The sequence below is a fragment of the Nothoprocta perdicaria genome, unplaced genomic scaffold, assembly GCF_003342845.1.
Source record: "Nothoprocta perdicaria isolate Ctin4 unplaced genomic scaffold, notPer1 scaffold_323, whole genome shotgun sequence".
NCBI classification, from domain to species: Eukaryota; Metazoa; Chordata; class Aves; order Tinamiformes; family Tinamidae; genus Nothoprocta; species Nothoprocta perdicaria.
In genome coordinates this window covers 657,712-667,513 of record NW_020455559.1, presented here as the reverse complement: position 1 = coordinate 667,513, position 9,802 = coordinate 657,712, and the positions used below count along the sequence as shown (strand labels likewise).

The following is a 9,802-nucleotide window of genomic DNA, read 5'->3' as shown; positions in this document are numbered from 1 at the left end:
GGGCGCCAGCGCTGCGAGCCCGATCCGGCCGGGCCTGCGGGAGAGCGCGGCCGTCACCGCGGAGGCGGCGGGGGGCGCTGGGGAGCGGCGGGGGTCGCGGTGGTCTCTCACCTCCCCCGGCGCCCTCGCCGTTGCAGCCGTGCGGCGGGGAGCAGCCGTCGCCGGGGCGGTCCCGGGGCATGGAGTAGGGCACCGGGGGGCTCTCCTGCGACCACGCCAGGCCCCCGCCGCGGCTCGGCGCCCGGTAGGCGCACGAGTAGAGGCCGGGCAGCGCCGCGTCCTCCACGAGCAGCGCCGAGGAGTTCCTGAAATTGGTGCGGGCTCCGCGCGCGTCGGGCCGCCGGTAGAAGAGGAACACGGTCACGGAGGTGGTGAGGGGCGCCAGGCAGCGCAGGGCCACGCGCTGCTCGCGGCCGGAGCCCCGCGGCAGCGGCGCCAGGCGCAGAACGGGCGCGGGCAGCGGCTCTGCGAGGGAAGGGCGAGGGCAGCGGCGGGGCCCGGCGCGCGGGCGGCCCCGCGCCCGGCCCCCTGCTCACCTGCGGGCTGCCCCGGCGCCGGCAGCGCGAGGAGCGAGGCTGCCGAGAGAGAGCGGGAGGCGGTGAGCGCGGCGGGGCCGGCGCCGGGGCACCGGGCCCGGGCCCCGCGGCGCTCACCCAGCAGGGGCAGGAGCAGCGGCGGAGCCATGGCCGGAGCGGGAGCCGCGGCGCCCGAGCCGCCCGCACCTCGCGCGGCGGGAAGGAAAGGTCCCTTCGGCCCCGGGACAAAGGCAGGAAGCGCGCGGACACCCCCCGGCTCCCCCCCGCGCTGCCTCCCGGCTTTCCTCTCCCCCGGGAGCTCCTCGGGACGGGACAGGACGGGGGGATGTCGGTGCAGCCCCGGTGCTTGGGACGCTGCTACGGGCGCATCTGGGCACAGCTGGCAGAGCCCCCCGTGAGTCCCCGCATCCCGGCCCGCTCCCGGGGAGCCCCCGCGGACGAGTCAGAGCCTTTGCCGCTGTCGGGGGACGCGACTCCCCGTTTCGGGGGCATGCGGCTCCTCAGCTCGCGGCGGGACGGGGCTCCTCTGTTCAGGGGGACACAGTTCGGCCCTTCCTGGGACATCTACTTCCCAGGGGATCCGGCTCCCTTGTTCATGGTCGAGGGGCACCGCTCATCTGTTCGGGGTGACATTTCTTCCCTCTTCCCGGGCATTTCCCACCCCTGATGGGACGGTCGGGACGCTGTGTTGGGGCACCTGCCGTCCCCAAAACGGTGACAGGCGAGCGGGCGCCCCCCAGGCTCCCCACGCTGCCAGGACCCCAGAGCGGGGCAGCGTTTTCCTCTCGGGGGCAACACAGAAATCTTCACAACGAACCCACGGATGCCGGGAAACCGGGACCCGACACGGCCCCGGGGCTGCGAGAAGCGGGAGGCATCGACCGGGCGAGCGCGGCCGTGCTGGGAAAGGGGCCGCTCGGCGCCGTGCCCAGTTCCTGGAGAATCGCGATATCGACCCGGAGGATAAAATAAATAAAATAATTTTTTAAAAATCCACCCTCTTTTCACCAACCGGGAACAAATCCCGGCCGGGCGGGCAGCTCGGTGCAAACACAGCCCCGGGCTCCGGCCCCAGGTCAGGGACGGGGGCAGCGCTGCCCATGGGGCCGGCTCTGGTTCTGTGTTTGCTCAGCACAGACTTGCAGGTGGGATTTAAAGCCAGGCTGCCCCCTGTGCCCCTCTGTCCTGCTCACTGCCCCCCACCATGTGCTCCAGATTGTGAGGCATCGTCCCCATCCCTCCTCATTGTCCCCATCCCTCCTTACTGTCCCCATCCCTCCTTATTGTCCCCATCCCTCCCCATCCCCATCCAAGGGTGACACTCAATGCTCTCCCCAACCCAATATGACCCTGCAGGGATCCTGCCAGTCCTGAGTCAGGGGAATCAGGAGGAATTGGGGTGCATGGGGTATTGGGGTGCCTGGGCAAGGGGGAGGACAGGGGTGGGAGAGGTAGAGCTGGGACAGGCAGACTGGAGGTGTTGGGAATGTGCCCAGGTTGGGCACAGCCGCTCATCCGGTGGCGGATGCAGCTGTGCGGTGTTGGACGCAGCCGTCCGGTCCCAGAGCACGGAGGCGGCGTGGAGGAAGGATGGGGACAGCCCCCCTCCCTCCCCCCAGCCCTCCCGAGGGATCGTTGCTACATGGCCCCAAACCGGAGGGATGCTGATGTCCCTGGGAAATGATGCTGTCCCCTCGGCTTGGGGACAGATAAGATCCAGACAGCTCTGCGTGTCACCTCGACCTGCTCCCGTCCCCAGAGCTGGTCCCAGTGCATCCCTGAGCATGGAGATGGTCCCAGAGCATCCCTGAGCATGGAGCTGCTCCCAGTGCATCCCTGAGCATGGAGATGGTCCCAGACCATCACTGAGCTCGGAGGTGATTGCAGCACATCCCTGAACCTGGGCTCGGTCCCAGCTCATCCCTGAGCATGGAGCTGCTCCCAGAGCATCCCTGAACATTCAGACAGCCCCAGAGCATCCCTGAGCACCCGGTGCTGCTTGGGACCACAGGTACCTTCTCCAGAGGTTTCCCCAAAGGATTCAGCCACAGCCAGACCTTGCTTGGGAGGAACCTTTATTCCTCCCGTCAGAACCTCCCGTCTCCGGAGGCCTCAGCGGTAGAAGAGCAGCACGGCAGCCTCGAGGATCTCCTTGGAGGTGCTCCAGGCCGTGTGGGTGCCGTAGCCGTTCCAGGTGTACGCGGGGAAGTCGCCGCATTGCTGCGGACTCGCCTCGGGGAAGTACCCGCCTCCGCCGATGCAGTGCTGGGGGCAGCACGTGGTGGCATCACCCACAGCTGCAGGGCACACCCCAAAACCACCTCGGGGTGCAGTGGTGTCTCCCATGACTTGTGACAGTTGCAAGGTGCCAATACCCCTTGCACCCCCCTTGCACCCCAAATCTGCACCTGGGTTTTGGCAGAGGATGGCGAGGGGAGGGACCACAGCAGCATCACCCGCAGCTGCAGGGCGCTGGGACCCAGTGCACCCCAAAACCACCCCACTGCATCCCCCATGGTTGGTGCCAGTTGCAGGGTGCCAATACCCCTTGCACCCCAAAACTGGTGTGGGCATCGGCCACTGCTGCAGGGGCCCCAGTGCCCCCGCTGCCGCCCCACGGGGACTCACGTGCTCCGTGTTGCAGCCCGTGACCTTCATGCCAGGGCACAGAGCCATCGCCGCCCTCTCGTTGTTGAAGACCCGGAACTGGAGGAAGCCGGGGATAAATTCCTCTGTGCAGGAGCGGGACAGTGAGGCGGCTGGGGCCACGGGCACTCGATGCCACCACCACGGTCGCCCCAGGGCGCTCACTTTGCCCATAGGGCGAGTAGTATCTGGAGGCGACCTCCGGCGAGCCGAAGTCGTAGACCACGGGCACCGCCGGACCGTTGTTGTTCAGGCACTGCCCAGCTCCGTATTTCACCGGATATTTCTGGAAAGGGGGAAGAGCCGCGATGCTGCGGGTGCACGGGAAGGGGGTACCGCAGCGCAGGGGTGTCGCGGGGCCGGCGGTACCTGGAACAGGCGGAGCAGGTTGCCACCCTCCTCGGCGAGGAAGCCGCTGTGCGTGCGGTAGCGCAGCAGGGCCCGCGGCTGCCACTCGCCCATGGGCGCCCGGTTGGGCACGTGCCACACGGCCATGTCCCTGGCACCAAGGTCGTAGTAACCTGGGTTCTGCCGGCGCGGGCGGCACGGTTGTCACCGGGACGCGATGCCACCGGGGGCCACACGCCCACCCCTGCGCCCACCTTGTAGTCATCGGCGGTGGCGCCCACGGCGGAGCCGAAGGTGCTGTTGTCGGCCCAGGCGCCGTCGCCCTCGGGCCACAGCGGGTTGTTGCCCTGCTGGCTGGACCAGCGGTCGCCCACGGTGCACTTGCCGTGCGCGTTGTTCTCATGCACGCTGGCCACCAGCGTCCAGCCGCCGCCGGCCGTGCCCATGTCGCAGAAGGTCTGGTAGATCTCGCCGTCCGCCGTGCGCAGCATGTAGAGCCCGTCTGCGGCGCCGGCATCGGCCACCGTGGTGGCACCGGCCACCCGCCCCGCGTTGGCGCTAGCCACCCCCTGTCAGCGCTAGCCACCCGCGTCCGGCACCGCGGAGCCCCCGGGATGGGACCCGTGGCGCCGCTCACCTTTGGCCGCCCGGTTGGTGGCCTTGATGTCCTTGCAGCTGCGGGGCAGGGTGGCGTTGAGGGCGTCCGGGTGCCCGGGGGGGCCGTGGCAGGAGCAGCCCGGGTCCTCCCAGCTGTCCAGCACTTGGCGCAGGGCGCGCTTGAGCTCGGCCGTGCTGCCGGGGCCGCCTGTGCCGCACGGCACCGGCACGGCTCGCACTGTCCCCGTGGCCGGCAGCGTTCCCATTCCCACCTGCACCTGGCTGCCCCCCTGGCTCACGCGCCCCTTCCTGATCCCTTTGGGTGCACCATGAACCCCGCTGCACCCCCATCCCCCCTGCGCCCCCATCCTGTGTGCCCCCAACTGCCCATGCCCCCCGTCCTTGCCCATGTACCCATTCCCTGATCCCCAATGCACCCCGATCCCTCCAAGGTCCCAGTTCTCCCGACTCCCTGTACCCCCCTGCCCTACAGCCCCCCAACACCCCCCACTCCCGCACCCCCTTTGCCCCACAGCCCCCCGTGTCTCCGGAGCCCCTCACCACAGTCCGGGAGCACTGCGGGCGGCAGCAGCAGCAGCAGCACCAGCGGGGCGAGCGGCTCCATGAGGCTCTGTCGGAGCAGGAACGGAGCGGCCGGGGCTTGGACAGGGTTGTTGGACCCTCACAGGGACCCCAGGGCCAAATCTGGGGCCTCAGGGACACGGGGAGAGGGAGGGCAGTGGGGGGAAACCCTGGGGTTCTCGTTGGGATGGGACCCCGAGATTGGGATGGAGAGGAATGGGGGTGATGGGGAGGGATGGGATTATGCCTTGGGATGGGGAGTGTGGGGGGGAATGGGGGATACTGGGGACGAGGCACCGCAGCGGGGATCACGGGGCCGGGGCGGGTTAACGGACAGGGCAGGAGGGACGGGGGCAGCTCCGGGCACCCTGCACCGAGCCCAAACCGGGAGCACGCAGCACCCCAGGGCGCCCAACGGGACCTGCCCAGGGTGCTGCTGTCGCCGCTCTGGGCACCTACCGGGGGGGACGGTGCGCTCGGGGGGCCCCCGGGGGCTGCAGCGGCGCGGGGCAGAGCGGGCACCGCGCGGGCTCCCGGCCCCGGCTTTAAATCCCGCCCGCCGGCCGCGCTGAGCAAACAGCGACCCGGAGCTGCCCGCGCCTCCCGGATGGGGAGCGCTGCCCCGAGGCGCTGCCGCCGCCGTGTCCCCCCGATTCCCCAGGGAGCGGCGCAGCTGGCTGCCGAGGGCCCTGTTTGCCCAGGGCAGAGCCTTCGGCCTCGCCGCCCGGCCGGGAGCTGCCGGCGGCGACAGGGAATAAAGCGGCTTTGTCCTGGCCGGATGGCAGGGGCAAAGTGGGGGCAAACTGCGGCGGTGATAAGGGTAATAATAGCAATAAAAGATAATGATGTAAAGCGGGGAGGAGGGAGCCGCGGTGTCGGGGTGGGTTTTGAGCACCTCGTCGAGGGTGTCGCGATGCTTCCGTGGGTGCTGGGGCTCTGCAGCGGGTGCTGGCACCTCACTTGGGTTGTTGGCACCTTGAGAGGTGCTGGGACACTCCTGTGGGTGCCGGGGCCTCAGCAAACGTGCTGCGATGATCCTGGGGGTGCTTAGACCACCGCACCCCTTCTGCAAGTGCTGAGACCTCAGCAAGGGTTGGCGCCTCAGCAAAGGGGTTAGGATGCTCCTATGGGTGCTAAGATCTCCTCGAAGGTGCTGAGATGCTCCTGTGTGGGTGGCAGGATCTCAGCAAGGATGCTGAGACCTCATCAAGGGTGTTAGGACCCTAGAGTGGGTGTTGGGACCTCCTCAAGGGTGCTGGGACCTCCTCAAGGGTGCTGGGACCTCCTCAAGGGTGCTGGGATGCTCCTGGGGGTGCTGGGACCTCCTCAAGGGTGCTGGGACCTCCTCAAGGGTGCTGGGACCTCCTCAAGGGTGCTGGGATGCTCCTGGGGGTGCTGGGCCCTCATCAAGGGTGTTGTGATGCTCTTATAGGTGCTGGGATCTTGCTGTGTGATATAGGACATGCCCTGCACCCCCTGGCCGCTCCTGTACCCCCCAGCAGCCCCACACGCCACCCTGGCTTGGGCACAAGGTGACACCAAGCCCAGGGACGCCACCTGATCCTGCTGGAGATGCCACCACGGCCCTGGCAGCACCCGTGTCCACACGGGCACGCGGCTGCACCGAGCGCCCTCTCACCCTGCCCCCTGGTTCCCCCCATCCCTCCACAGCAGGAAGGGGAGACCCACAAGAAGCCGACCAGGAGTAACGGGCCGGTTTGGGCCCATTTTCTGGAATTGCGGCCGTAGCGGCAGGAACTGCAGAGCAGCAGGGCCCCGAGAGTCCAGAAGAGCTTTATTTTCTCCAAATCTCCATGGATCCCATTAGGATGGGAGCTGTTGGGACACTGTTAGATAGGGACCCAGGCACCCGTCCTGGGTGCCTTTAGGAAGGTCCTGGGTGCCTTTAGGTGCCTTTTTCCCACCCAGAAGCAGCTCCAGCTCCACCTCGCAAGCCCCAGCCACCAATGCCAATGAGCTGCAGAGGACCCAGGGGGAGATGTCCCTTGTGTCACCTGGGGATGTCACCCTTGGCCAGCCAAGAGCATCCTCGGGCTCTTCCCAGCTCCGTCCTGATCCAGGATCCCGGAGCCCGTGCCCCTTTTCTCCATGCTGGGGGGCTGCCAGGTTTCCTCGAGCGGAATTTGGACAGGTAGATTTGGAGGGGGGGACGGGGAGGGGACACGCTCTGCAGCCCCTTCTAGGCTGGAAAAACCCAAAGGGGACCCGTGGTCACAACCTGGCCCCACGGAATCTGCTCAGGGACATGGCGAGGGCAGGGGAGGTCACCGGTCTTTCGGGAACGGCTGTTTTGGGATCAATGCCAAGCAGGAGGGTGGAGCGGGACCATCCAATGACTCTTGTGCACCGGAGCCGGGAGGGACAAGCCGGGAAGCCGGGGGGTCCATGGGGATGCCGGGCGCTCCACGCTGCTCGGGTGCCTCTAGGAGGTTTTGCGCTCGAGGGTTTCGTACATCTCCTGGCTTTCCGTGGTGAGCCCCTGGTGGGAAGCAGGGGTGGGAAGTTATGGGAGCACCGTGGGATGGGAGCTTGGGAGCGAGGCCGGCTGCTGGCGCCCTGGGTGGCGGCTGCTGGGTGTCCACGTGGATGCGGCACCCATGGGATAGAGTACACTGTGGGTCCCTGGGGGGTATGGCACCCATGGGTGACAGCACACAGAGGATAGATGGGATAGAGAGCGCTTATGGGATACAGACACCATGGGATATAGCATCTCGCAAGACAGAGCATCCATGGGATGCAGCACCCAACGGGATATGGAGAGTTTGGGCACCCCATGGGATCTGGGCCCCATGGGATACACTAGTCAAGGGGTACAGACCCAAGGCATACAGCCCCCATAGGACAGGGCACCCCACGAGACACAGGACCCACGGGATAGGGAACTTCATGGGAAACACCACCTACAGGATAGGGCACCCCACAAAACAGAGCACCCAAGAGAGAGGGACCCAAGAGGCCGCAGCACCCCGAGGCACCCCATGAGCGTCAGCTCCCCATGGCATTGGGCATTCCATGGCATAAGCAACTTGCAGCATGCAGACCCTGTGCAAACCCTCTGAGATAGGGCACCTCGTGCCAAACGGCACCCACGGGCTACAGCACCCAGGGGTCCTGCGCCAGCCGCCCCGTGGCCGGCGGGGAACAAACCAGGATGACTTACGGTGTAGATGGATTCTCCTTTGTGCTGCAGAAGAGAAAGAGAAAGAGCTGAGCGGGGTCCGGCGGCACCGGAGCTTCCGCGTGGCCCGGTCAGCCCCGGCGCGGCGCCCGCCCGGCGCCCACAAGCAGAAGTGGGAGCGGGGAGCGAGCACGGGCAGACGCTGCCGCGGCAGCGAGGAGCTGCCCAGGCTTCTGGTGCAAGCCGTGCGCTCATCCCGGGAGCGCCAGCACCCCCGGAACCCTTCGGGGAAAAGCTCCTCACCTCCCTGGCTGCTCTGGAGCTCTCTTGGGATGCTCTCTTGACCTGGACCTGCAGGAAGGATGGAGAAAGAAGGGGAAAAAACAACCCCGGGTGGGCTCTTCGGCAGCACTCACTGAAGCCTCCGCGTTATTCCCCGCCTGGGATGCTCCCGAACTTGGACACTACGACCTCCGGATGCTCTGTGCAGGGATGGAGCCTCCATCCCATCCGCGATGATGTGGATGCGACCTGGTCCGTGGACCGGCCGGCGGCCGCTCACCTTGAGGTGACAGTAGAGCCCGGTGAGGACGATGCCGTAGAGGAAGAGGATGGCATCCAGGACATAGCAAATCTCCGGCTCCATCAGGGCTTCTGGAGGGGGGACAACGCGGAGAACGTGGGAGCCCCTGTGTGGGAGCACGCGGACGTCACGCTGTCCCCCGCGCTGGCGGGCGCCGCTCCGAGCGCCGCGGCCGGGCTGGATACAGCCCTGCAGCGGGAGCAGAAAGGGCAGCGGTTGCCGGTGACGGCTCGAGCGCGGGCTGGGAGCGGCGGGCGGGCGCGCCGAGGCCGTTGGCGCTGCCGGGCGCGGCGGGATGCGGCGCCGACACAGCTGCAGCGGCGCAGGTGGCTGCCAGGGCCAACGGGTCTACCCAGGCCCGGGATGGGGAACAGGGGAGGTGGGACGTGACGGGCACTGTGGGCAGCTCTGACCCCGGTTTGGGGGGGAAGCGGGTATCTGGAGGGCGCTAAGCTCTCGTCCCTGTGGTGGGATCATCGCCTTTTGCTCCCTGTAGGGCCACTCCGGGATGCTGGGATCCCTGGTTCTCACCTGCTCCATGTCCCACCGCGAGCCGGGGACAGGGGACGGAGCCACACGAGGACCGCACGGAGCCCAGCAGGGCAGCGGCGCGGCCCCGGTGTCCCCGTGCCGGACGGCACCAGCAGATCCGCGGCACTCGGGGACAACCCGACGGACCCAGGGGAGCCCGTGCCCTTCCCAAAGTGCTGCCGGAGCGCAAGGACAGCACCAAACGCGCCCAAACAAGGGACAAGGGACATCCTAATGCCAACAGGGCTCACCTGCCCCCACGCAACCCCCCTTACCTGCCTCTCGCGCCCACAGCAGCAGCAGGACGAGCACGAGGCGGGTGGTCATCCCGGCGCCCCAGGCCGCCGGAGCCGCCGCCGCGTCCGGCCGGACGTCACGGCCGAGGCTCCGAGACCGCAGAGCAAACGCCCTCCTCCGCTCGTGACTTACGTGGCCCTCGCGTCCCCCCCACCCTCCAAGGCCCGCGGTTTCCTTTTCTCAGCCCCGTGTCGCGTTAGGGAACTCGCCCGGCGCTGGAGGCTGGTTTCTCTTCCAGGAAGGGGCAGCAAGCGCTTAGCAGGACCGTTACTCAAGGCCCCGCGTGAGCTCGTCCCGAGTAATACGTGACAAGCCGGGACTCAGCCCCAAACACCCTGTTTGGGACAGGAAGGCTCCAGCGGGGAGCTGGTACCAGGCGGTCCCCCCTTCCCATGCCCTGGGGCTCGAGGGTGCACAAGGGCCAGCTCCAAGGTGCAACCTGCAGCCCCACGGGGCACGTAAGGGGAAGCGGAGGCAGAAAACGCCGTAAAATCCCACGAAATCTCCCTCGGGTCTCCCCCAGGCTGGGGAAACCGTCCC

The 9,802-nt window shown here is 67.6% G+C and overlaps 2 protein-coding genes across 2 annotated transcripts; both read right to left on the bottom strand.

The window, feature by feature from the left end:
* Window positions 1–2,648: 2,648 nt before the first annotated feature.
* Window positions 2,649–4,393, bottom strand: LOC112950647 (intelectin-like protein). Its single transcript, XM_026043248.1, has 6 exons — window positions 4,168–4,393; window positions 3,785–4,032; window positions 3,552–3,710; window positions 3,348–3,468; window positions 3,165–3,268; window positions 2,649–2,801 (listed from the first exon to the last, which is right to left on the bottom strand). The coding sequence occupies exons 1-6, from the start codon at window positions 4,391–4,393 to the stop codon at window positions 2,649–2,651; spliced, it is 1,011 nt and encodes a 336-aa protein (XP_025899033.1).
* A 2,759-nt stretch (window positions 4,394–7,152) lies between these two features.
* On the bottom strand, window positions 7,153–9,292 carry FCER1G (Fc fragment of IgE receptor Ig). The gene is made up of 5 exons (XM_026043246.1): window positions 9,241–9,292; window positions 8,414–8,502; window positions 8,155–8,202; window positions 7,894–7,917; window positions 7,153–7,209 (listed from the first exon to the last, which is right to left on the bottom strand). The coding sequence occupies exons 1-5, from the start codon at window positions 9,290–9,292 to the stop codon at window positions 7,153–7,155; spliced, it is 270 nt and encodes an 89-aa protein (XP_025899031.1).
* Window positions 9,293–9,802: the final 510 nt, after the last annotated feature.

What these genes read in the sequence shown, in the direction of transcription:
- LOC112950647 (XM_026043248.1), bottom strand. Translation starts at nt 4,393, where the DNA reads ATGGGAACGCTGCCGGCCACGGGGACAGTGCGAGCCGTGCCGGTGCCG. An exon ending in CACCAACCGGGCGGCCAAAG is followed by an intron (nt 4,033 to 4,167) that starts GTGAGCGGCGCC and finishes CCGGCGCCGCAG; the next exon opens with ACGGGCTCTACATGCTGCGC. An exon ending in ACCTGCTCCGCCTGTTCCAG is followed by an intron (nt 3,469 to 3,551) that starts GTACCGCCGGCC and finishes CCCCCTTTCCAG; the next exon opens with AAATATCCGGTGAAATACGG.
- FCER1G (XM_026043246.1), bottom strand. Translation starts at nt 9,292, where the DNA reads ATGACCACCCGCCTCGTGCTCGTCCTGCTGCTGCTGTGGGCGCGAGAG. An exon ending in GCTGTGGGCGCGAGAGGCAG is followed by an intron (nt 8,503 to 9,240) that starts GTAAGGGGGGTT and finishes CCCCTCCAGAAG; the next exon opens with CCCTGATGGAGCCGGAGATT. An exon ending in GGCTCTACTGTCACCTCAAG is followed by an intron (nt 8,203 to 8,413) that starts GTGAGCGGCCGC and finishes TCCTTCCTGCAG; the next exon opens with GTCCAGGTCAAGAGAGCATC.